Source organism: Salmo trutta, chromosome 6 (genome assembly GCF_901001165.1).
Source record: "Salmo trutta chromosome 6, fSalTru1.1, whole genome shotgun sequence".
NCBI lineage: Eukaryota > Metazoa > Chordata > Actinopteri > Salmoniformes > Salmonidae > Salmo > Salmo trutta.
In genome coordinates, this window is record NC_042962.1 from 20076510 (window position 1) to 20102865 (window position 26356).

At 39.2% G+C, this 26356-nt stretch overlaps 1 protein-coding gene and 1 long non-coding RNA gene across 3 annotated transcripts in view; one reads left to right on the plus strand and one right to left on the minus strand.

The window, feature by feature from the left end:
• The window catches only part of LOC115195623 (uncharacterized), a 30466-nt gene extending 4834 nt beyond the window's left edge, over window positions 1–25632 (minus strand). Inside the window, exons 1-3 of one of the 2 annotated variants that reach the window (XR_003878720.1) lie at window positions 18845–18959; window positions 16783–16859; window positions 6883–7034 (exon numbers count right to left, since the gene is read on the minus strand). This is a non-coding gene — a long non-coding RNA (uncharacterized LOC115195623). Of the gene's footprint in view, window positions 1–6882; window positions 7035–16782; window positions 16860–18844; window positions 18960–25413 lie in introns of those variants that run through there. The other variant, XR_003878719.1, reaches the window with a different exon arrangement.
• LOC115195620 (myosin-7-like) lies at window positions 2205–16681 on the plus strand. Its single transcript, XM_029755677.1, has 38 exons — window positions 2205–2405; window positions 2760–2903; window positions 2995–3151; window positions 3237–3264; window positions 3356–3461; window positions 3572–3664; window positions 4190–4253; window positions 4344–4442; window positions 4862–4965; window positions 5064–5202; window positions 5317–5435; window positions 5607–5756; window positions 5859–6029; window positions 6172–6481; window positions 6595–6668; window positions 6841–7046; window positions 7144–7267; window positions 8854–8990; window positions 9078–9333; window positions 9557–9799; window positions 9951–10127; window positions 10238–10383; window positions 10459–10549; window positions 10642–11031; window positions 11145–11271; window positions 11367–11485; window positions 11575–11771; window positions 11951–12134; window positions 12499–12664; window positions 13846–13970; window positions 14058–14366; window positions 14476–14679; window positions 14779–15075; window positions 15220–15324; window positions 15441–15536; window positions 15630–15764; window positions 16037–16085; window positions 16552–16681. Exons 1-37 carry the CDS (start codon window positions 2205–2207, stop codon window positions 16055–16057), a joined length of 5814 nt encoding a protein of 1937 aa, XP_029611537.1. The 3' UTR covers window positions 16058–16085; window positions 16552–16681.
• Window positions 25633–26356: the final 724 nt, after the last annotated feature.

Genomic DNA, 26356 nt, shown 5'->3' on the forward strand with positions numbered 1-26356 from the left:
ATTTTTAGATGACTACAGTGCCTGAGACTGCCCTTTGATCAAGTGGGCTTTCAATGCAGCCAATTTCTCCCCTCCTCTGTCCGCCCTGGAATAGCCTGTTGTTACAACCAGCCTGATAGGTCAAAGAGGTATACACCTCTAGCCCCAAATACAGATCTTTTGAAATAATCAGTCTAATTTATGTAATGACATGAACCATCTCCATATAGGGCTGAGCAACTCTCTCTATAAAGAGTGATGGAGACCAGGGGAGTCAGACCAGGGGAGACACAAGGCACCGGACATCCTGAAGGTAAGCATATAGAGGCAGTCTGCTGAGGAGGGCAAAGATAATCATTATACAACCTAATAACTGTCTTACCGCATAAAACTGGCAAATCCATTGATATTGGTCTTTGTATTTGTCTATTTCATTCTCAGTTGAGATCTTTTCCACCAAATATCCACGGGGTGATCAACAACAGGTAAGAATCATAATCTTCCAAAATAAAGGCTCTACAAGCCTCCTAGTGGTTTGTGTGAAGTCTTTAACTGTGTTTCAGAAAATGTGTATATTAATGCAAAAAATGCATTAACATTGTTTATGTGGCATAATACATATTTCCTGTATAGTAATTACATGTTGTCAGTGTCATCACTATCACAAGCTGTAGATTTCAGCTACAGTGGACCTAGTTACTTTTGGTCTGCTCTGAACCTCATAAGTTTTGGTTTATATTCAATGTTCTATTGGTTTACTCACCTTCATATTGTTCAGATAAACTCTTATTAATCTATGACTCTAAATCTGGTAGCCTACTGGTGTTCTGCATCAACCCTCGTGTTTCTTTAGGCTTATATTTCACTTTTATTGGTCTGCCATGACCATTATTACCATTATACTACTCATATACGGTATATACATGTAACTGCCAAAATAATGGAAACACTTGAGTAAATGAGGGATAGAAAGTGTATTGAAAGCAGGTGCTTCCACACAAGTGTGGTTCCTGAGTAAATTAAGCAGTTAACATCCCATCATGCTTAGGGTCATGTATAATGATAATGGGCAGGCCATTATTTTGGCTACCATGGCTATACCCCCATAGGATGACAATGCCCCTATTTCAAAGGGCACGAGTGGTCACCGAATGCTTTGATGAGCATGAAAACGACGTAAACCATATGCCATGGCCGTCTCAGTCACCGGATCTCAACTCAATTGAACACTTATGGGAGACTCTGGCACATAGCACTCTCTCTTTTGAGACAGCGTTTTCCACCACCATCAACAAAACACCAAATTATTTAATTTCTCATAGAAGAATGTTGTCATATCCCTCCAACAGAGTTCCAGACAGTTGTAGAATCTATCCCAAGGTTCATTGAAGTTTTTCTGGCTTGTGGTGGCCCAACGCCCTATTTTGTATTTATTTTAATTTAACCTTTATTTCAGCAGGCAAGCCAGTTAAGAACAAATTCTTATTTACAATGACGGCCTACCCCGGCCAAACCCAGACGACACTTGGCCAATTGTGCGCCGCCCTATGGGACACCCAATCACAGTCAGATGTGATGCAGCCTAGATTACAACCAGGGACTGCACTGAGATGCAGTGCCTTAGACCACTGCGCCACTCGGGAGCAAAGACACTAAATGTTGGTGTTTCCTTTATTTTGGCAGTTACCTGTACATACAGTCATACTAATATCTAATGTTCCAATTCATTTAGGTCTTTGGGGTAACATTTATGAAAATGTTTTGTTGTTGTTGTATGAAGGGAAAATCAGGACAAAGGTCTAATTTACAGTGAATTCCAAAACTGGTTCCAGAGAACAGCGAAATACAGCCACAATATGCATGGTTCCCTTTGTCATTAACAGAATAAAATGTAAAACTATCAAAATATAGTTGCTATTGTAAAAAATACTGTAAAGTATGAATATCTAAAAGGGTTGTTGTTTCTTAAGTTTGAGAAATGTTTGTTATGAGAATCCTGGCAATCAATAAACCATGGCAACAGTGAGAAGACAGCCACATGTACATCTGAAGTTTAGCAAATTGAACCTAATAATAATAATAATAATAATAATAAATAGAATATACAGTACATACACACTATCCGCAACAACAAATACATGGTATTATTCCAACTCAAACCTGGTACTGTATGTAATATATACATATGTATTCAATGATCTGTTCCTGCCTTTACAGGTTTAAGAATGGGGGACACATTGATGGCAGAGTTTGGGGGAGCAGCTTCCTTTCTGCGTAAATCAGACAAGGAGCGTATGGAATGCCAGACTAGACCCTTTGACATAAAGAGAGAGTGCTATGTGCCTGACCCTGAGGTTGAATACGTCAAGGCCACAATCACCAGCAGAGATGGAGCTAAAGTCACCGCTGAAACTGAGTTTGGAAAGGTAAATATTTTGGTGAAAAACATTTCTGAAAAAACATGACCTGGAAAATGGATACCTGGAAAATCATAAGATAATACATTTTTCTACTAAGATAACTCTATGATTGATGAACAATTATTTATAAACTGAATTGAGTTATGCACTTTACTGTTTAGTATTAAAAAAAATCTTACAAGAGATACTAAAGCAGAATCCTTTAAATCTTTGAAGTTCATGTAAATCAGGCATTACATGTAAATGGATGATTTGTGTAAATTCTATGTTGTGTGTAATATCAAGTTAGGGTTTGTCTCAAAGTGAATAGCTCTGCACCTTGAAAATAACACAAAACAATTTAATTTGCTCTTCTTTCAGACTGTTACTGTGAAGGAGGATGACGTCCACCCCCAGAACCCGCCAAAGTTTGATAAAATTGAGGACATGGCGATGTTCACCTTCCTGCACGAGCCCGCTGTGCTGTTTAACCTCAAAGAGCGTTACGCAGCCTGGATGATCTATGTAAGTAATGACCTGTCTGCTAATATCTCCATTAAATCAAATATTAATTCAAATGAATTAAACTAAATATGCATCCCCTTGTCTTTGACAGACCTACTCAGGGCTGTTCTGTGTCACTGTCAACCCATACAAGTGGCTGCCAGTGTACGATCAGTCTGTTGTCAATGCATATAGAGGCAAGAAGAGGACAGAAGCTCCTCCTCACATCTTCTCCATCTCTGACAATGCCTACCAGTACATGTTGTCAGGTAAAATATAATTTTTCCTTTTCATCTATATAAATCAAATGATATTTGGATAATGTCACATTTACTGATACTTCTCTTTCAACAGACAGGGAAAATCAGTCTGTCCTTATCACGTAAGTACATCAACCAAAGGTTATATCCATTTGAGACTATTTAAAGTTAAGAGAAATTCTGAGACATCAACATTTGTATTTTCAATCCCAGTGGAGAATCCGGTGCTGGAAAGACTGTAAACACCAAGAGAGTCATCCAGTATTTCGCCAGCATTGCTGCTGTTGGCGGAAAGAAAAGTGCAGCAGAAGAAAAAAAGGTACAATTCTTCATGGCTGGATGGGTATTTGTTGACAAAACCCTATTTTATTCATAGAGTATTGTTTTTTTATCACAGCATTTTAACACTGTGTGGTTGTTGGCTTGTAGGGGACCCTGGAGGATCAAATCATCCAGGCCAATCCTGCCCTGGAGGCTTTTGGTAATGCCAAGACCATCAGGAATGACAACTCCTCCCGATTCGTACGTTTGGTCTTTGTTTGTCAAATATTATTCAAATCTTATTATACAAGTTCAGTGTTTCCCCTACATGGACCACCGCTGCAAAAAACACTAGTGTTCAAAAGTTTGGGATCACTTAGAAATGTCCTTGTTTTTGAAAGAAAAGCTCATTTCTGTCCATTAAAATAACATCAAATTGATCAGAAATACAGTGTAGACATTGTTAATGTTGTAAATGACTATTGTAGCTGGAAACGGTTGCTTTTTTATTTTATGTAATATCTACATAGGTGTACAGAGGCCCATTTTCAGCAACCATCACTCCTGTGTTCCAATGGCATGTTGTGTTAGAGTGGAGAGAAATGTTTTTAATATGATATTTGAGTGAGAGTGAGAGTGACTGGTCTCCATCCCTATCAAAGTTGCCCATTCCTGCATTACACCATGCAACCTCAAGTGCACTTAAGGTATTCAAAAAGAAAACAAATACTACTTGAACCCAGATCTGGTGTGCTCTGTAATTTCTGCTTTGACAATAATTTACAGGGTAAATTCATCCGAATTCATTTTGGAGTCACTGGGAAGCTTTCGTCTGCTGACATTGAGACTTGTGAGTACAATACTCAACTTGCCCAGGCTTGAACAGATCTCTTTGACAGGAAACACATTAATACCAAAATCACTTTTCCATACTGATCAGATCTTTTGGAGAAGTCACGTGTAACTTTCCAGCTCAAGGCTGAGAGAGACTACCACATCTTCTACCAGATCCTGTCCCAAAAGAAACCAGAACTGCTGGGTGAGTATTGAATCATCAAACTGAGTAGGGTTGAGGTCAATCCTGGATTAAACTGAAAATTTCTGATGAAATCAAATGAAATTATTATGATGCAGCCAGCCCAGGCCTTGTGCTACCCCCATTCCCTACTGTAAAACACAATGTTAAATGATTTATGTTGTAACATTTTCTTTGTTTATAAAAAAGTTGCAATTATTAAAATGTAATTTAAGCACACAACATAAAAATGTTATGCACACATAACAATCTCCAGCAGTTTATTTTAAACTATCCTGTCTATTTATAATATTACAGTTTTCTTTTTGCACAAAGCAATTTTTCTAATTGACCCCAACCCTAATACGGAGTATATTATGTTCTGACCTACAGTTTACCACAGCATCAACACAAATAAACTGAGCTGTTCAATTCCATTTCAGAGATGCTACTCATCACCAGCAATCCCTATGACTATGCCTTCATCTCCCAAGGAGAGATTGCTGTAACCTCCATTAATGATTCAGATGAGCTAATGGCTACTGATGTGAGTAATATATCTATATACTGTATATGCAATAACATTTCACTTGTATCCAACCCCTTCTCCAATACAAAACAATGGCCTTTTATTTTTGGAACTAGGATGCCTTTAATGTGCTTGGATTTGCCCAAGAAGAGATTAATGGCATTTATAAACTGACTGGTGCCATCATGCACTACGGCAACATGAAGTTCAAGAATAAGCAGCGGGAGGAGCAAGCAGAGGCAGATGGCACTGAGGGTGAGTGCTGAGGATTTAAAACCTTTCACTTCAATATGCAGTAGTATCTGAAAAATCTGAAAATCTAAAATCAGTTGGATTGCCTCTTCCAATCATAAAACTTTGCCTTTCCAGATATTGACAAAGCTGCATATCTGATGTGTCTGAACTCTGCTGACTTGGTCAAGGGTCTGTGTAACCCAAGGGTCAAAGTAGGAAATGAGTGGGTCACCAAAGGTCAGAATGTCAACCAGGTGAGTCTTCAACATTTTTTAAATAATATTCAGCATAAAACTTGTCTATGTTCAAACCTGTAATTCCCTCATTGAGCATGATTTTTAATCCAGGACTAGGCCTAGTCTGTGTCTAGGAAACTGTCCCTATGTGTTTATGTTTCAGTAATTTATTTTCTCAATATTTTGTAGGTGTACTACGCTGTTGGTGCACTGGCAAAGAAAATTTACGAGAACATGTTCCTCTGGATGGTGATAAGAATCAACCTTACTCTGGACACTAAGAATGCTCGCCAGCACTACATTGGTGTGCTGGACATTGCTGGCTTTGAGATCTTTGATGTGAGTGTGTGATGTAAATTTGATTTAAAAAAGGACACATGAAACAATTCATCTAGAACATTACAGCTGACAAAATAAAGTAACTGTGAACTTCTATTTCAGTTCAACACCTTTGAGCAGCTGTGCATCAACTTCACTAATGAGAAGCTGCAGCAGTTCTTCAACCACCACATGTTTGTGCTGGAGCAGGAAGAGTATAAGAAAGAGGGGATTGTCTGGGAGTTCATTGACTTTGGCATGGACTTGGCTGCCTGCATTGACCTCATTGAAAGGGTTGGTGTCTTCAGTTTTGTAGTAGTTGATGTGACCTTAGTAATATTTGATATTTTAAAGGCAATCTTTATAAATGTGCTGATATTTATTCACTATGCTTTTCCGTTAGCATGAATTAATTTGTATCCATTCCTTCCACCAGCCCATGGGTATCATGTCCATCCTTGAAGAGGAGTGCATGTTCCCCAAGGCCAGTGATTCTACATTCAAAGCTAAGCTGTATGAAAACCATCTGGGCAAAAATGCATGCTTCCAGAAGCCTAGGATTATTAAGGGTAGACCAGAGGCCCATTTCTCCCTCGTCCACTATGCTGGCATTGTTGATTACAACATTGGCAACTGGCTGGTGAAGAACAAGGATCCTCTGAATGAGACTGTGGTCGGACTGTTCCAGAAGTCAAGTCTTAAGTTCCTGGCCAACCTATTTGCAAACTATGCTGGTGCAGAAGGAGGTACTATGTGTTTATATCTGCAAAGACTACAACACACTCAAATAAATAACAATCCACAGTATATCATAGTAGTAATAATAGTATATTTGAATAGTTATTTCATTATCATACAGCACCTGAAGAAAAAGCGGCTGGAGGAAAAAAGAAGAAAGGCTCTTCCTTCCAGACGGTGTCTGCATTGCACAGGGTAAATCTGAGCTTAAATCAATATGTTTCTGATGTTTTCACATGGAAGATTATTAACAGATGTATTACATTTGCACAAAATTTGAGATAACAGTATTAAATGCCACTGTGACTCGTAAGGTACTTGGAAACTCATTCACCGATGTAAAATTCTACATTTGTCATACTCACAGGAGAACCTGGGTAAACTCATGACCAATTTGAGGTCTACTCACCCCCATTTTGTGCGTTGCATCATCCCCAACGAGACCAAGACTCCTGGGGCCATGGAGAATCCTCTGGTCATGCACCAGCTGCGCTGTAACGGTGTGCTGGAAGGCATCAGGATCTGCAGAAAGGGCTTCCCCAACAGAATCCTGTATGCTGACTTCAAACAAAGGTAAAATAATGATTCATTTCCTTATCAAAATAAATTCAACTGTTTACCTCTTCAGGTCTTCCTGAAATAAGATCATTTCTTTCTGATTTAAATTCAGATACCGCATCCTCAATCCAAATTCTATCCCTGAGGGTCAGTTCATTGACAACATGAAAGCAGCAGAAAAACTCCTGGGCTCTCTGGACATTGACCACACCCAGTACAGATTAGGACACACTAAGGTAAGTTCTCTAAATAGATGAAAGGCAATAAGACCAGTTGGAACAGGATGGAAAAATAACAGCAATTATCAGTTCGGAGCAGTATATTAACAATACACCACCATCTGGCCAACCTGAGGAATGATTCTTGAAATAACTGCTGATATACCATTGATCATGCTTATATCATGTCATCTGTCTCTAGTGCAAATGGGTCATGTCAAGAAATACACATTTATACTTGGTATAGTGCCACAAGCTAGTAGATCCAGATCTACAGTAAGCAAACGAATAGTGGCCATGATGTTTGAAGTAGACTTCAGTGTTCATTTTGTCAGCTATTTTGGATTTAGTTTTAGTCTTAGATTTTATGACTAAAATACCTTTTAGTCTTAGTCCCATTTTAGTCATTTCACCCTTCTTGGTTTTAGTTATCAGTCAACTAAAATTCTGGACAATTTTAGTCTTAGTCCCAGTCATTTAATCACATATTATTCAGTGCATTATTTTTCCATTAAATAATTAATATTTAACTTCCAATATGTGGATATTAAGATTACCTTGTCCCACTAGGCCTACTATCCCCTCATATAGCTGGCACATTGATATTGTGGCAGATTGTAACCAATGCCAGCAATGATTTACCATATAGCCAAGGCTACTGAAAGATGTTCATTCTGCCAATGAGAGGATTGCATTAAAAGGTGCACTATGCAGAAATTGCTCTGCCATTTCTTGGTTGCTAAAATTCTAATAGTTCGCCTAATTCCAATTTATGTTACAATACAAGCACGTATAGTGTAGAGAATCATTGTACCATCTAAAACACTGTGAAATGTATTTTCCATAACCAAAAATATTGTATTTTCAGCTGTTTGAAGCTGGTGTACAAAACCAAAAGTAAAAACCAAAACTTAAGAATGGGAAGCATATGAATAGGTCACATAGAACAGATCTACTGGTTCTTAGACTTGCTTTCAATGAGAATGGCAGATTTATAACTAACATTTCTATGTGAATTTGGTCAGGTTGCCCAAAAAGTTACATATTGCAGCTTTAAATCTTCTGCAAAGGCATGAATGTTTATGATTGGACAATACAGATGAAAATAAGCTTCATGTCAAATTGAATGCCCATTAGTCTCACATGAAATTCAAGTCTCATCACATTTTTAGCAACTAAAATGAATACTAATTTGTTAGAGTTTGATAAAAAAATGTCATGGCATCTCCTCATCTCGTCGTTAGTTTTCTTCAGGGAAAATACGTCATTGACAAATATTCTGTGACATAGTTATTGTTAACAGAAATGAACACTGTTAGACTGTATGTACTTATTTTTAAAGACCTTGCCAATATGTGTAACTCTCGGTCAACATGCTGGGACTGAAGTTGTAAAATCAATTGCACATAAGAGGGCCAAATTGTGTTCAATTTGTGAAATTTTTGTACAGAGACAAGAAATCAGCAATCTAAACATGACTACCAAGTCTTGTAAATCTGGGGGGTACCACAATCAAGTCATCTATGGTCAACTGTCAGAAAAATACAATCCTACCAAATATGAGACGATCCAAGCACCACATTATGACCTTTGTGTATCATTAGGTGTTCTTCAAGGCTGGTCTCCTGGGTCTACTTGAGGAGATGAGAGACGATCGTCTCGCTCTTATCATCACTGGCTTCCAGGCCCGATCACGTGGTCTACTTGCCAGAATTGAGTTCCAGAAAATGGTTGACCGCAGGTAGGAATAATAAACAAAACTTCTGCAGACAATATGGTGAATGTGGAAAAGGTTTTTATAACAAGCCAATTTTATTCAATTTCACAGGGATGCCTTGCTTGTGATCCAATGGAACATTCGTGCCTTCATGGGTGTCAAGAATTGGCCCTGGATGAAGATGTTCTTCAAGATCAAACCTCTGCTGAAGTCAGCAGAGACTGAGAAGGAGATGGCCAACATGAAGGAAGAATTCCTGAAGCTTAAAGAGGCTTATGCTAAAAGTGAAGCCCGTAGAAAGGAGCTAGAAGAGAAAATGATCTCCCTTCTCCAAGAGAAGAACGACCTGCAGCTTGCAGTCCAAACTGTGAGTAATAATAGCTGCATTCACATCCTTTGTCAAAATGGCATTTCCTGGTTAGCTATTAGCACTAGAGAAATTGAAAAAGAGAGAGAGAAGAGACATGATAAGCTAAATAGATACGTACAATCAGCATTTGTCGATCATTTGTACTGTCCAAATATTTTGCCACCAAACTTTTGAGCTTTGGAGAATTTGATATACTTACAACATATTGACACATTGACAGTCAGAAGACACTATTGGTGATGCTGAAGAGAGATGTGAGGGTCTGATCAAGAGCAAAATCCAGCTTGAGGCCAAAGCCAAAGAGCTGACAGAAAGACTGGAGGATGAGGAGGAGATGAATTCAGAGCTAACTGCTAAGAAGAGGAAGCTGGAGGATGAGTGCTCAGAACTCAAGAAGGACATTGATGATCTGGAGCTCACTCTGGCTAAAGTGGAGAAGGAAAAGCATGCCACAGAGAACAAGGTAAACACTTTTCTTTATTCTTGTGGAGTCTGGTGTAGCGGTCTGGTGTAGTCTGGTGTAGCTCCCGACTCCGGACCACACATGCCCTCTTGGTTCGAGCCAAGTTAATTGGTTAGGAGGAAAGTGTAAAGACACTGTTCATTTTCCATAGGTTAAAAACCTGACTGAGGAAATGGCAGCTCTGGATGAAATCATTGCCAAGCTGACCAAGGAGAAGAAGGCTCTGCAAGAGGCTCATCAACAAACACTTGATGACCTGCAGAGTGAGGAGGACAAAGTCAACACGCTGACCAAGGCCAAAGCCAAACTGGAACAGCAAGTTGATGATGTGAGTATCATATAGTAATTCATAAAAATTACAACAAAATTTGTAATATCCTAAAAACACGCTACAGTAAATTGCTTACTCTGAATATTGTTTAATATATCCTCTATCAGCTTGAAGGGTCTCTGGAGCAAGAGAAGAAGGTGAGAATGGACCTTGAGAGAGCCAAGAGAAAGCTGGAGGGAGATTTAAAGTTGACCCAGGAGAGCCTAATGGACCTGGAGAATGACAAGCAGCAGCTGGAGGAGAGAATGAAGAAGTAAGATCACAACCCATAACACCTCATGAATAGTTATTTTACAGAAGGTGCTCAAATGTGTTATTTACTTATCAGGAAGGACTTTGAGATGAGCCAACTCAACAGCAAGATTGAGGATGAGCAGGCCATGAGTGCCCAGCTTCAGAAGAAACTGAAGGAGCTGCAGGTATTTCAATAGCATCGTTGAAAAGGGAATCTTTCTGTTACATATGCTTATGTTCTGATCATACCAGAACATTTGAATTCCTACCATTTCAGGCCCGCATTGAGGAGCTGGAGGAAGAGCTGGAGGCTGAAAGAGCTGCCCGTGCCAAGGTGGAGAAACAGAGGGCAGACTTGTCCAGAGAGCTAGAAGAGATCAGTGAGAGGCTGGAGGAGGCTGGTGGAGCCACTGCTGCCCAGATTGAGATGAACAAGAAGAGGGAGGCTGAGTTCCAGAAGGTGCGCAGAGACCTTGAAGAAGCTACCCTGCAGCATGAGGCTACAGCTGCCACTCTGAGGAAGAAAAATGCTGACAGTGTAGCTGACCTGGGAGAACAGATTGACAACCTTCAGAGAGTGAAGCAGAAGCTGGAGAAGGAGAAGAGTGAGCTCAGGCTGGAGCTGGATGATGTGGTCTCCAACATGGAGCAGATTGTCAAGTCCAAAGTATGTGGTATCATTGAGCAATCTATAAAATGTATGTTTTTTCTCAACATGCTTTTTGAAGAAGAAGTTTAGTGATGCTTTTCTGTATTTTTATTTATTTTTTTAAATTTAAGACAAACTTGGAGAAAATGTGCCGCACTCTAGAGGACCAGATGAGTGAATACAGGACTAAAGCTGAGGAAGGACAGCGTTCCATCAATGATTTCACCATGCAGAAAGCAAAGCTTCAAACTGAGAATGGTACATACAGTATATTAGCAAAAAACCTGAACAGCCAAAATGAATAACCACAGTATGTAATATCATTGAAAATATTTTGAATTGAATGAAAACAGGTGAATTTGCCAGACAGTTGGAGGAGAAGGACTCTCTGGTCTCTCAACTGACCAGAGGTAAGCAGTCCAATGTTCAGCAGATTGAAGACCTCAAGAGACAATTGGAGGAGGAAGTCAAGGTATTGATACAACAAATGCAGTGCCCTTTATTCAACTACTATCTATCCTCTGGCATAATTACAGATCCTTTTTTAAATGTCCTTACCAGGCAAAGAACGCGCTTGCCCATGCAGTGCAATCTGCTCGCCATGACTCAGATCTGTTGAGGGAGCAGTATGAGGAGGAGCAGGAGGCCAAGTCTGAGCTGCAGCGTGGCATGTCCAAGGCTAATGCTGAGGTGGCTCAGTGGAGAACCAAGTATGAAACTGATGCCATCCAGAAGACTGAGGAGCTTGAGGACGCAAAGTAAGGATGTTTTATTACTTCCTCTTACTTTTCAGGCTATTGAACCTTGGCTGAATGAGCGATACACAAAAGTACATGACGAATAAATAATAAGTTCAATACCTGTTAAACAATCACTGTATATCAGAAAGGAAAAAGTCAGATGTTCGGAAATGTGGTCCTTATCTATGTCTTTCTAGGAAGAAGCTGGCTCAGCGTCTGCAGGATGCAGAGGAAGCTGTGGAAGCTGTAAATGCTAAATGCTCATCCCTAGAGAAGACTAAACACAGACTCCAGAATGAGATTGAAGATCTCATGGTGGATGTGGAGAGATCCAATGCAGCTGCTGCCTCTCTGGACAAGAAGCAAAGGAACTTTGACAAGGTAAAAATAAACACATTTTGGATAAGTCGTAAGAGGCTTCAATATAGTGCATGAGGGGCGGCAGGTAGCCTAGTGGGGTCGAGAAGTGGGCTAGCAAGAAGGTTGATGTTGAGTGAGCTAGCAACCAGAATGTTTCTGGCATCATCTTACACACTACCATCGCCTGTCGTTGTGCAATTGAGCAAGGCACTTAACCCCCTATAATTGCTCCAGCTGCACTGCGGCTGAAACATTGCTTCCAGCCCGTGTGTGTCTCTTGGAGAATTGGGTTGTGAGTTCTCTGTAAGTTAATGGACAATAAAGTATATCTTATCTTAATGATATACTGTATTCCAACTACCTAAAACACCTGTATGATTTCCAGATCCTGGCTGAGTGGAAGCAGAAGTTTGAGGAGTCTCAGACTGAGCTGGAGAGCTCCCAGAAAGAGGCCAGATCTCTCAGCACTGAGCTCTTCAAACTCAAGAACTCTTATGAGGAGTCTCTGGATCATCTGGAGACCATGAAGAGGGAGAACAAGAACCTCCAAGGTCAGACCATGAGCATTATTAGCCTATATAATTTAGTCAAAGAAAGATCGATATGTAATAGAGATTATGAGTGTGAATGTTTAAACGTTAAAATGGAATTGGGATCGTTGAAGTTAAGAAAACAATCCACTAACAAAAAACATTTTTTTTTTGTTTTTTCCCCACAAAATTAAAATCACAGTGCAGTTATCACAAAACATATTCTTTGCCATGTTATAGCCAAACTAGACGATAGGCTATAAAGGCCTGGGGTTTGTTGTGTAATTTAAATAAAACCAGAGGGGAAAGAGGCAAATTTTAGGCTACTTTGGTAAATTTACAGATTACCAAGACATATGAGAATGGCCCCGTCCTCTCTCTCACTCACGCTGGCTCGCTTGCTGTTGCTCTTTGCTAATGATGCAAATATGTGTTCAGTCTTCCGGTCTGTTGCGTGTAGAATATCCTAGCCTATTGCAAGCCAAGAAATTGCGAGATACAGCTTCCATTTGGAGATACAGCTTTTGATTACCCAATAGATAGGCCAAGTGCACGGTTCTGACTCTGTCTGCATGGTGGCCGTCCTGCCTATACTGTGCCCCTCCCCCCTCTCTCCGCCCGTCTCTAGCTCGCCATAGAAAATGTGAGTGTTCTCGGTAGTATGGCAACTAATCAATCTCCTCCTTTCCAAAATTACTGAATTTTAGGAGTTGAGGAGTCGCGGAATCTAATCTTGACACTCACAAATGGGAGTCGACACATGGAGATGACGTGGAAGGAGTCGAGGAATCAATTATTTTGGAGTCGACACTCCACCACTAAATCATCATCATTAACAGTTGGAAAAATGGCAAAGGCAAGAGACAGCAGTGAAGTCCTATATGTCAATACTTTGACAAATTAAATGAGAAGGTGGTGAAATGCAAACTTTGCGAGGTAGGATTGAGGTACAGTAATGGTAGTACAGGTGCAGTGCTTTACCATCTGAAAGGGACACACCGTGAGACCCAAACCGTTGCTGGCAGCAGCGCAGCTGCAGTGTGAATACACGTGGAATTTTATGCATTTTTAAAACCGTTTTAACGGAAAACCGATACAACATCTCTGATTAAACGTTGGGATTTTTTTCCCATTTGCCTCATCCCTAATCAACAATAGTTATCACAAAATCATTCTGATGTACAATAATATTTTGTCCACAGAGGAAATTTCTGACCTGACTGAGCAGCTTGGTGAAGGAGGAAAGAGCATCCATGAGCTGGAAAAGATCCGTAAACAGCTGGAGCAGGAGAAGGCTGAGATACAGTCTGCTCTAGAGGAAGCTGAGGTAAGAATAGAAGACATTTACTGATGGTGAAAGTACCATCATTTTATTTAAAGATTTTACAAACTATGGGTGGCTGTGTTGTCATAGGCCTCCCTAGAGCATGAGGAGGGCAAGATCATGAGAGCTCAGCTGGAGTTCAATCAGGTGAAAGCTGACATTGAACGGAAGCTGGTGGAGAAGGATGAGGAAATGGATATGAATAAGAGGAACCAGCAGAGAGTTGTGGATACCCTTCAAAGCTCCCTGGAGTCAGAGACTCGCAGCAGGAATGAAGCTCTCAGGCTGAAGAAGAAGATGGAGGGAGATCTCAATGAGATGGAGATCCAGCTCAGCCAGGCCAACAGGCAGGCATCCGAGGCCCAGAAGCAACTTAAGGGTCTCCATTCCCATCTGAAGGTATTACTTCCACACCATTGAATTAAAAACATTACTTTTGCCTTCAGATAAAGCCAAACCACACTGTGAAACAAGAAAATAAATATAGTAAAATCAATTCTCTCTACAGGATTCTCAAATGCAGCTGGATGATGCTCTTCGTAGCAATGATGACCTGAAGGAGAACATTGCCATTGTGGAGAGACGCAACAACCTGATGCAGGCTGAACTGGATGAGCTGAGAGCCCTGGTGGAGCAGACTGAGAGAGGCCGCAAACTGGCTGAGCAGGAACTGCTGGATGTTAGTGAGAGAGTTCAGCTGCTCCACTCACAGGTAAGTCAGTAATATAGAACAATTAGGGTTCTCCTTAAATATCTGCTACTTGAGGTACGTAGAGGTAATATAAACATAATTTGTCATATATATGTGTAGAACACCAGCCTACTGAGCCAGAAGAAGAAGCTAGAGGGCGACACATCCCAGCTTCAGAATGAAGTGGAGGAGGCTGTGCAGGAGTGCAGAAATGCTGAGGAAAAGGCCAAGAAGGCCATTACTGATGCTGCCATGATGGCAGAAGAGCTGAAGAAGGAGCAGGACACCAGTGCTCACCTGGAGCGCATGAAAAAGAACATGGAGCAGACCATCAAGGACCTGCAGCACCGCCTGGATGAAGCTGAACAAATCGCCATGAAGGGTGGCAAGAAGCAGATCCAGAAGCTGGAGGCCAGAGTAAGTGTCTAAGCTACATTCTCATCTATTAATTCAATGTCACATTTCATATTTCTAGTCATATTTCTAGCTTCAATATTGAAAGTAGTGGTAACTAACAAAGTAATCGGAAATGGTGTGTTAACATTGATCATATCTTTCTAGGTGAGAGAGCTAGAGACTGAAGTGGAACTGGAGCAAAGGAGGAGCAGTGATTCTGTGAAAGGAGTCCGTAAATATGAGAGACGCATCAAGGAGCTCACATACCAGGTACATTGTTTTAATTTGACAGTGCAGAGTTAACAATTCACATTAACATGCTCAGAATCAAATGTAAGATACATACAGTATATGACTCTATTTCTTCCCTTCTTTTTTGTGTGAAGAATGAGGAAGACCGTAAGAATTTGAGCCGCCTGCAGGACCTGGTGGACAAACTGCAGCTGAAGGTCAAATCCTACAAGAGAACTTCAGAGGAGGCTGTAAGTAACCTTCTATCATCCATATGTTGCATATTTAATTCTCAATTTGTTTTGTTTGCTAGAAACTTAAATCATATTAAAAAAAATTCACAGGAGGAACAAGCCAATTCCAATTTGGGCAAGTTCCGTAAGATTCAGCATGAACTGGATGAGGCAGAGGAGAGGGCTGATATTGCTGAGTCTCAGGTCAACAAGATGAGAGCCAAGAGTCGTGATGCCGGTTCCAAGGTCAGTGAAGTTGCTGTTTCAAAAGCCTCAACTTTCTGGGAACTGGGATTCTGTTTAATGGTCATTTCAATTCTCCATATTAACCCATTGATTCCTGAAGAAAATAAGTAATAAATGCATAATCTTTTACATTGTTACCAAGTAACTATACATACCTGTTGAAGTTCCCCATTGTAAAATTTCAACATGAGGACATGGTATATGGCAATATAAAATGGTTTTCAGTACACAATTCTAATAATCAATCAATCTATCTATCTTCTCTGTCACAGAAAGGAAAGGATGAGGAGTGAGGCCAAGAGTTTTGATGCCGGCTCCCAGGTCAGTTCTTTTAATCAGAATAATTATATTGGTTATAATTTGCAAACTTATCTCAAGTATGATGACAGTCCCAAGCATTTGATGTCCAATAACCATACTATCATTCATATAACTATAAATTGGAATATTGTTTCCTGTCATGGGTTAAAAATATATATATTCAAAAGCATGATATATTTTGGTTTCAGTGGTGAGTTACTACTTACTGTGTGATGGCAAGCAACACACTTTGAAGTATTGTGATAAATGCTGGACATCATTGCTTCTTGAATTTTTTTTGTAAAATCTTTAATTTACGAGTCTACACAGTCTGTGCAATTCATGATGTTTATAGTGTATTCTATACACTCAAACAAGGAGCCCCATAGTTTAATATACAGTTGATGATGCACAGAATATTGTAAGAATGTTTTTAGTGTTTACAGTAGTTTATTACATTTTAACCTTCATCCATCTTGTGTCACAGAAAGGACATGATGAAGAGTGAAGCTCTCGGATGGACCTTTCTGAAAATCTCCTGACTGTAGTGCTTTAGTTTTTTCTCTATTCTCCATGTAACATGAGCAGAATAAAGAATAAAGTCAATTTAAATAGCCCCTCTGTGTATTGCTTGATTCTATTACGAACAGGTATGGAATCCACTATTATTTAACAAAATTAAGTTAACACTGGTTTTCATAATATACTGGTAACTTACCTCACAGAGAATCATGACAATAGACAAATATCTCTCACTTTTTCATCTGGGGGTGCTTCTGAGCCAAATTGGGTCCCCTAAATGAACAGATATATTGTTCAGAAAATACCTATATAGACATAGAGTAAAACACCTACCCACAACCATGAGCGATATCATATTTTGTTGGCAAAAAAGTAAGGATTTGTGTGGTTTAATTAGAAATTGATTATTATTAGATCATATAATGGTGTAGGTGTTGCTGTTTATATTCAGAACCACAATCCTGTAAAGACTAGAGAGGATCTCTTGTTAAATACTGTTGAAGTAATATGGCTACAGGTTCATCTGCCTCACATGAAGCCCATTCTTGTGGGAAGCGGCTATAGACCACCAAATGCTAACAGTCAGTATCTGGATAACGTGTGAAATGCTTGATAATGTATGTGGTATCAACAGAGAGGTATATTTTCTGGGTGATTTACAGTTGAAGTCGAAGGTTTACATACACCTTAGCCAAATACATTTAAACTCAGTTTTTTCACAATTCCTGACATTTAATCCTAGTACAAATTCCCTGTCTTAGGTCAGTTAGGATCACCACTTTATTTTAAGAATGTGAAATGTCAGAATAATAGTAGAGAGAAGGATTTATTTCAGCTTTTATTTCTTTCATCACATTCCCAGTGGGTTAGAAGTTCACATATACTCAATTAGTATTTGGTAGCATTGCCTTTAAATTGTTTAACTTGGTTCAAACATTTCGGGTAGCCTTCCACAAGCTTCCCACAATAAATTGGGTGAATTTTGGCCCATTCCTCCAGACAGAGCTGGTGTAACTGAGTCAGGTTTGTAGGCCTCCTTGCTCGCACACACTTTTTCAGTTCTGCCCACAAATTTTCTATAGGATTGAGATCAGGGCTTTGTGATGGCCACTCCAATACCTTGACTTTGTTGTCCTTAAGCAATTTTTTCTACAACTGTGGAAGTATGCTTGGGGTCATTGTCCATTTGGAAGACCCATTTGCGACCAAGCTTTAACTTCCTGACTGATGTCTTGAGATGTTGCTTCACTATATCCACATCATTTTCCTCCCTCATGATGCCATCTATTTTGTGAAGTGCACCAGTTTCTCCTGCAGCAAAGCACCCCCACAACATGAGGCTGCCATCCCCGTGGTTCACGGTTGGGATGGTGTTCGTCGGCTTGCAAGCTTCCCCCTTTTTCCTCCAAAAATAACGATGGTCATTATGGCCAAACAGTTCTATTTTTGTGTCATTAGACCAGAGGACATTTCTCCAAGGCTACCTGAAAAGTTTGACCCAAGTTAAACAATTTAAAGGCAATGCTTCCAAATACTAATTGAGTGTATGAGTGCATGTAAACTTCTGACCCACTGGGAATGTGATGATCGAAATAAAAGCTGAAATAAATCATTCTCTCTACTATTATTCTGACATTTCACATTCTTAAAATAAAGTGGTGATCCTAACTGACCTAAGACAGGGAATTTTTACTAGGATTAAATGTTGGGAATTGTGAAAAACTAAGTTTAAATGTATTTGGCTAAGGTGTATGTAAACTTCAGACTTCAACTGTATTTTGCATTACTCATCTCATATGTATATACTGTATTCTATTCTATTCTACTGTATCTTAGTTTATGCCACTCTGACATCGCTCGTCAGTATATTTATATATTCTAAATTCCATTCCTTTACTTAGATTGGTGTGTATTGTTGTGAAATTGTTAGATATTATTTGTTAGATATTACTGCACTGTTGGAGCTAGAAACACAAGTATTTCGCTACACCCACAATAACATCTGTTAAACACGTGTATGTGACTAATAAAATTTGATTTGAACACAAAAATAACATATAGCTGTTAGCAGCAATGAATGGGGTTCCCGGGATGACAGCAAGGACACAAGATCAGTTGGATAACAAGCAAGCACTCTATTATGTATGAATTAGCTTCCTTTATGTGTAATCAGTGAAAGCATTACCATTTTTATCTCTCAATACCACAAGGATTACGAAAGTGAAGTTTAGTCAAGAGCTGTAAGTTGGTTATCTTACCGAAGTTTTATCAATACATTGCCTGTAGTACTCTTGCTTCAAAAACTCTCGACCATTGTTACTCTCCCTTCCGGGATTGCTCCAAGGCCCTCCCCCACCTGCCCTTCGGCAAATCAGATCAAATCAGAACTCCATTCTGCTACTCCCTTACTATAGGCAGAAACTCAAACAGGAAGTACCTGTGCTAAGTAGGGCAAAATGGCCAAAATATTATATCCCGGTATTTAAAAAAAATTGGGCGGTATGACGGTATTTTTAGTTTTTGAATAATAAAAGTTCTACATATGCTTTATGAGTGGTGAGTGATCCTAGGGTGGCAACACATACATTCTAAGTGATTTCAATGAGTCTTTCTCCATTCTGATTGTTTTATACTGTTCAATTCAACTTCAACCAAAACAAATTTCAGCACTTTTATCATTTCTGCATCTCCTGCACTCAATTGCAGTGGTGGAAAAAGTACACAATTGTCATGCTTGAGTAAAAGTAAAGATACGTTAATAGACAATTACTCAAGTAAAAGTGAAAGTCACCCAGTAAAATACTACTTGAGTAAAAGTCTAAAAGTATATTTAAAGTCTGGTTTTAAATATACTTAAGTATCAAAAGTAAATGTAATTGATAAAATGTACTTAAGTATCAAATGTAAAAGTATAAATAATTTCAAATTCCTTATAATAAGCAAACCAGATTATTGTTTTTTTTATTTACGGTTAGCCAGGGGCACACTCCAACACTCAGACATAATTTACAAACAGAGCATTTGTGTTTCGGGAGTCCTCCTGATCAGAGGCAGTAGATGACCAGGGATGTTCTCTTGACAAGTGCATGAATTGGACCATTTTCCTGTCCTGCTAAGCATTCAAAATGTAACAAGTACTTTTAGGTGTCAGGGAAATGGAGTAATAAGTACAGTATTTTCTTTAGGAATGTAGTGAAGTAAAAGTAAAAATTGTCAAAAATATAAATAGTAAAGTAAAGTACAGATACCAAAAACAAACTACTTAAGTAGTACTTGAAAGCATTTTTACTTTAGTAGTACTTGAAAGTATTTTTACTCAAGTACTTTACACCACTGCTCAATTGAGATCATTTCCACACTGCCACGTAGGGCTGCACGATATGGGCAAATCATCTACAACTTATTAACCAAATGTTGCAATTGCGAATTTGACTTGCGAATTAGAGCAAAACGGTTGGAATCATGGAAATAGAATGACTAGTCTAATTCTATAGTTAGAATATAATAGTGGGCACTTTGAATACAGTGTTTGAGATGACGACAAATTAAAATGCCAGGGAGGAGTTATTGTGACAGGGTAGGAACTAAAGTGTTGATTAGTGTTTCCTAGGGGACCCTATACGCTTTGGCGACATTGCATGTTTTCTCTTAGCTACTTCATGTAGCTAACATATTCTTGCTTTGCATATTCCTCTTTGATTTAGAAGATACTGTTGCACAGACAACATGCTGATTTAGGTATACACCATCACTGGTATTATCAGGCTGTATTAGCTAGCTACGTTTGCACTTACTCATTACATTTATTAGCTAGCTAGCTAGCTAGCTATTAGCGGCTAACAAGATTTAGGGCAACTTGCTAAGAAAAGACAAACTAGCTGTTTGCTGATGTAAGAAACACAAACTAATAGTGTCATTATAGAACGCTCGTGGATTTATATTAAGAAGCAAAGTGAAAACAGCATTGTTGTCATCAACATTGGTGCAAGTACTGCATTGACCATGCAGACTGATCATAAGTGTCTCGTGGTTGCAGTGTTGCCAAATCCTCAGTAAGGAAAGTAGCTATTGGCTGTCCTAAAAGTCGCTAGAAGTCCCTAAATGACGCCATCACCTAATTTGCATAATTGGCCAAGTGCATGTAATTGTGATGGACGCTGTAGGAGAGAGGAATAACATTGTGGGAGAGACAAAAAGTCAGTAAAAAACACCCTAAATATATTTAGAATTACAAATTAACTTTCTTCTGTCGATTCTTGTTTTTTTAATGTCACAATTCCAACCCTCCTCCTTTATCCGGGCTTGGGACCGGCAAAAGTGACCCAAAAGAGACACTGGCTGAGTTACTTAGTTTTTTATTACATTTTTTATTACAATTTTTTGTTTTTTAGTTTAGTTTTCTTAATTTGGTTTGGTTTTTAACCTTATGGTCCACTTAGGAGCCTACAACAAGTCACAGTAAAACATGAACATGAACCATAACATTTAAAAAAAAAAAAAAAATCTATACAATCTACATTAACAATCTAAATGGACCAAAAAGAGACAATAGAAAAAACTATCAATGGCAATGTGAGTAAATTATGGTAACTAGTCTGGCCCTAATTCAGGTAAAAAAAAATGTTTTAATGTAAGCCAGGGCGGGATCAGCCAGCGGTGGCTTCCCACATGCGCGATTCATTTGCAGTCTGGACGCGGAGGGGTGAACATCTCCTGCTCTGACTGCAGTGGGGGTTGGGCCTACGGCAGCACTCCGCTGCTAGTTGAGAAGAGTAAGAACGATACATGTTTTCACATCAGAGTCTCCAAAAGTCTCCAATAACACCAGAAAAAGTCGCTAGATTTGTCGCTAGTCGCTTTTTTGAAAATGTGTCGCTAGAGGGGTCTAAATGCTCGCTAAATATAGCGACAAGGTCGCTAAATTGGCAAGACTGCGTGGTTGAGGAACATCAAATGCACTCGAGTGACAAGTGGCGTGGCTAGGTCTGTGTGGAAAGTGGCACGGAGAGAAAGAGCAGAGATGACGTTACACTTGGCGTATCACATTTAACAAAACAAACATTCAAATACTGGTATAGAAGGTAAACTAAAATCCCAAACCGTCATCAATACAGGTATATAATAAAGTACGGTATACTGTCCAGCCTTAGCAAAGGTCTAGTCAACGCTGGTCTGACCAATCGGAATCCATGCTTCAAGAATGTTTTGAATAACATTAACATATACAGTACCAGTCAAAAGTTTGGACACACCCACTCATTCAAGGGTTTTTCTTTATTTTTACTATTTTTGTACATTGTAGAATAATAGTGAAGACATCAAAACTATGAAATAACACATATGGAATCATGTAGTAACCAAAAAAGTGTTAAACAAATCAAAATACATTTTATTTTTGAGATTCTTCATAGTAGCCACCCTTTGCCTTGATGACAGCTTTGCTCTCCAGGACATCTACAGCACCCAATGTCACAGGAAGGCCAAAAAGATCATCAAGGACATCAACTACCCAAGCCACAGCCTGTTCACCCGGCTATCATCCAATTCGGCTTGACCCCTAAGACCCTCACAAACTTTTACAGACGCACCATTGAGAGCATCGTGTCGGTCTGTATCACCTCCTGTTATGGCAATTGCAACGCCCGCAACCGCAGGGCTCTCCAGAGGGTGGTGCGGTTGGCCCAATGCATCACCGGGGGTACACTGCATTCCCTCCAGGACATCTACTGTACAGCACCCAATGTCACAGGAAGGCCAAAAAGATCATCAAGGACATCAACCACCCAAGCCACGGCCTGTTCACCCCGCTATCATTCAGAAGGCGAGGTCAGTAGAGGTGCATCAAAACTGGGACCGAGACAGACTGAAAAACAGCTTTCATCTCTTGGACATCAGACTGTCTCATAGCCATCACTAGCCGGCCTCCACCCAATACCCTGAACTTTGTCACTGTCACTAGCCGGCTACCACCCGGTTACTCAACCCTGCACCTTAGAGGCTGCTGCCCTATGTACATAGACATGGAATCACTGGTTTTGTCCTAATATTTGTATATTTCTTAATTCCATCCTTTTACTTTTAGATTGTGTGTAATGTTGTGAATTGTTAGATACTACTGCACTGTTGAAGCTAGGAACACAAGCGTTTCGCTACAACCACACTGACATCTGCTAAATATGTGTATGCGACCAATAAAATTTGATTTGATTTTAAATGCTGCAGGTAATAATTCTTAACTTCATTACTTAATATATCGATTTTATACCAATTCTGGGGTCAATTTAACTAATAGTTCATGTTAAGATTTGTGAAAAATTGTCCGTTTTATTTTCATGATATTTCACATAGTTTGTCTGCATAATTAAAATGTATCATTAACTTACACGAGACAAAGTCCATTTGATCAATAGTTATTTCTCTAGTATCCTATGGTGCCACTGGTGTCAATGACATCTATAGTGCCACCAACTGGTCTGGTGCAGCCATCTAAGATTCCAATGAGTATATATCCACTCAAACTAAGTTAAGACAAGTACCATGGACCTACATTCCACATTTGGTGTCAATTGGTCCTAAATTGAGAAGAAGATTTTTGAAGAATTTTTGGCATATTTTATCATATTAGCGTAAGTGCTAATATGCATCTACTGGTATAGTGTGGACGTCTTTGAATGCATCAATGTTCTTTACTCAAAGTCTTTAGGGACTATTGTGATGAGTCCAAAGAACACAGTTGGAGTGAATCTGACTTTTAGTCAATGAGAAGAAGATTCATGATTATTTAATTTTTTGCTATCAATGCCAAACGTAACATGGTTCATCATGGTAATTAATGTCTTTGATGACCCTAAAATGTTTCATGTTGATAGGCCATTTAATCAAATTTATCAATTAATCAGCCATCTGTTAACCAATCCCGTTGATTTTCTCAAACTAAGTTAAGAGATGTACCATGGGCCTACATACCAAATTGGTGATATTTGGATTTACGGTTCACGAGAATACATTTTTCAAAGGTTTTCAAACATTGGAGGACAATTTATCCTGACGGGGTCCTTAAGACAGATTTGTTCAGTGCGAGGAACGTCACCTACATACAAAGTTTCAAGTCTATAGGTCAAACGGGTGACAAATATGCAGGTTTAAGTTAGACTGCTTGTAACAGCGCCACCCATAGGCCAATTGGTGCCATTATTTTAGACCAAGTCACACATGGTCTATGTTTGAATTATTTGACCATGTCAAGGAAAAAATATATAAGAATACCAACAGGTTTCACAGCTTTGCTGTAAGCCCCTAAAGAATATACATAACAACACAAACATAAAACACAACTACAATCCTCAGTGAAGAGGCTTAAACAATGTACTCTGGAGCAGTCCCTCCATGAGATGGTGTTAGAAGAAGGTTGCGTTGCAGCAATTAACCTCTGACCTAAAACTTAACCATTTGCTTGCTGTTGTAGCCTCCTGCCCTCAAGCTTAGAATGCACATTCCAATACTCAACTACGTTTCAATCAAACACACCAACTAGTTCTCGTAGTGAATGCTTCTCAGAAATGTTTCCTCTCTATGGCCTTGACAATCATGCATTGGTTACAGTAAACTTAAAATAATTAATACATTCCCTCCATTTACGTTTAGTGATGCTTCTGTTCAAGGACGAACATTGTCCTAATTATTATAGTAATGATCTTAAATTGCTTTGTTTATGTGTGACCAAATCTCAGTGAACAGACATTTTTATAGACCACTAGCTAATCTCAGATATCAATGTACCTCACAAGCTGTCCATCTCAATCAGAGAAAGGCACTCAGCAGTAATTTCACTGGGTTATAGATGTGCTCAAGGACAAAGGGAGGGAAACAATGTGGCATAAACAAGACAGAGTTAAAGTTACACCCCACAAGTCAACAACTTGAGAGACAGCAACAGCCACACCCCACTTATTAGAATAGAAAACAACTTTATTGTCCGTTACAGTGAATAATTTACATATGTCTTCTGCTCCGTTCTAAATTCCCTAGGCTACATGTGTATGATTTTCACACCTCCTACACATATTTATGTTATAATATCACAACTGTGTCTTGTATTGTATGATATAAGCTTATTGTATAAGCTACTGTTGGTGCTTCTCTTTAATTTTCTTCATTGGGCTTTGGAAAGACGCCATTTAAAATGTAACTATGAGTAATATAATTGTTGCATATTTTGGGGTATTTAGGCTGGTCGTTAGACAATGCTTTCTAGCTGAAAAAGGAACAAAAACTATTATGTTCTATTTTATTCGCATAAAAAACATTTTGCCTTATCTGTTGTCTTTCTAATTGCTTACATTTTGTGCATCTTACCTTTGAATCACTCAACATCAATAACTGACACAATTTGGATTTTAATTTAATGTACCCTTATTGTGAAGTGTTACCACATTATTACTGAAATACCTTAACATTTATTTTATATGCAAGAGTTTTCAGTGTTATACTTAACTACTAAAACATTAAGAAACAACACACTAATATTCCATCTGTGTTAACTACAGGGAGGACTGTGATGTGATCTCTTGGGCTGCAAACTGTACTTCCTACCAAGTCCAGCTGGGAACTCACAACAAATGATCTACACCAAAAATTAGATTGAAGCGAGGTCCTATAAAATCAAGGCTATTTTCTCAGTCTTTTGTATTCTGACTATGACACGAATTTCCTATATGATAATAATATCCACACAAATTTCTTAAAAGATAATATCCCTGCACCTGCACATTGAATACTGCATGCTGACAGTCCGGTAGGACTTACAGATAATGTCATTATGACTTACCTTGGGTCAGTGCTGATTCCGTTGCTAGAGGAAGATTTGTGGAGGCTACTCCTGCATCACTAACCTATTTAGCCTATATCTTTCTTTCACCCCCTGTCAGGGAACCGATGTGCCTTAGTGAGGGAAGAGATGGTCTTAGCCTGGGGGAGCAGTAGAGATGGCTTGGCAGTCTGGCAATCTATGGAGACAAATGACAACAGAAGAATAGGTTAAGGTGAATCCATGTGTTCAAGTACATCAAGCACGACACACGACAGCTGGGAATGGGATCCTTAGCGAGTCATTGAAGGTTAGGGGATGGTATGTTCAGCTGTGGAAGCTAATTGCAGAACCTCAAGGCTGAAGTGAGGGCCAAGGTGTGAAGTTGTAAGAGTCAAAAGGGCTCCAACATACATTATTCTATACAGGGGTCATATGCACAGGTCTTGAAGGAGGTAACACCTTTTCCAGCTATGTCACCAGTACACCATCACCTTGTTAACAGCTTCACACATCTTGATCGTTAACAGTGTGGCACTTACAAATCCAAGACCTCATGCCCCTTGTCTCAGCACCTTATCAGATACTCACTCAGTCTAATGGAGAAATACACAGGGGCTATGCATGTTTTTGTGTATGCAATGTACTAAGACTGAGTTGATGCAAACTTTACACAGAGGATGCTAATAAATAGCAGGGGGAATAAACAAAAGGCTATTCACCAAGGTTTCATTAGCATATTGTTTTTGAAAGCGTTACAAGTATCTGACATGTTGGACACATGTAAACGTCATGTACCCCTTTTTTTAGGAGCACTGATAGTAAATTGAATATCTTTGAATTAATTATGTGTAAAATAAACAATATCTTCTGTTTCCAACTCAGGTATGACGTGCCTGGGTGAAAGTTTTGTTAACAACTCATGAGGTAAATGGAGTCCTCCCTTCCATTTGTGGCCTGGAAT

Excerpts from the sequence above, each read along its gene's own strand:
- LOC115195620 (XM_029755677.1), top strand. The coding sequence starts at position 2,205 with ATGGGGGACACATTGATGGCAGAGTTTGGGGGAGCAGCTTCCTTTCTG. Across the intron at positions 5,436-5,606 it reads AAGGTCAGAATGTCAACCAG|GTGTACTACGCTGTTGGTGC; the intron begins GTGAGTCTTCAA and ends AATATTTTGTAG. Across the intron at positions 9,800-9,950 it reads AGCATGCCACAGAGAACAAG|GTTAAAAACCTGACTGAGGA; the intron begins GTAAACACTTTT and ends CATTTTCCATAG.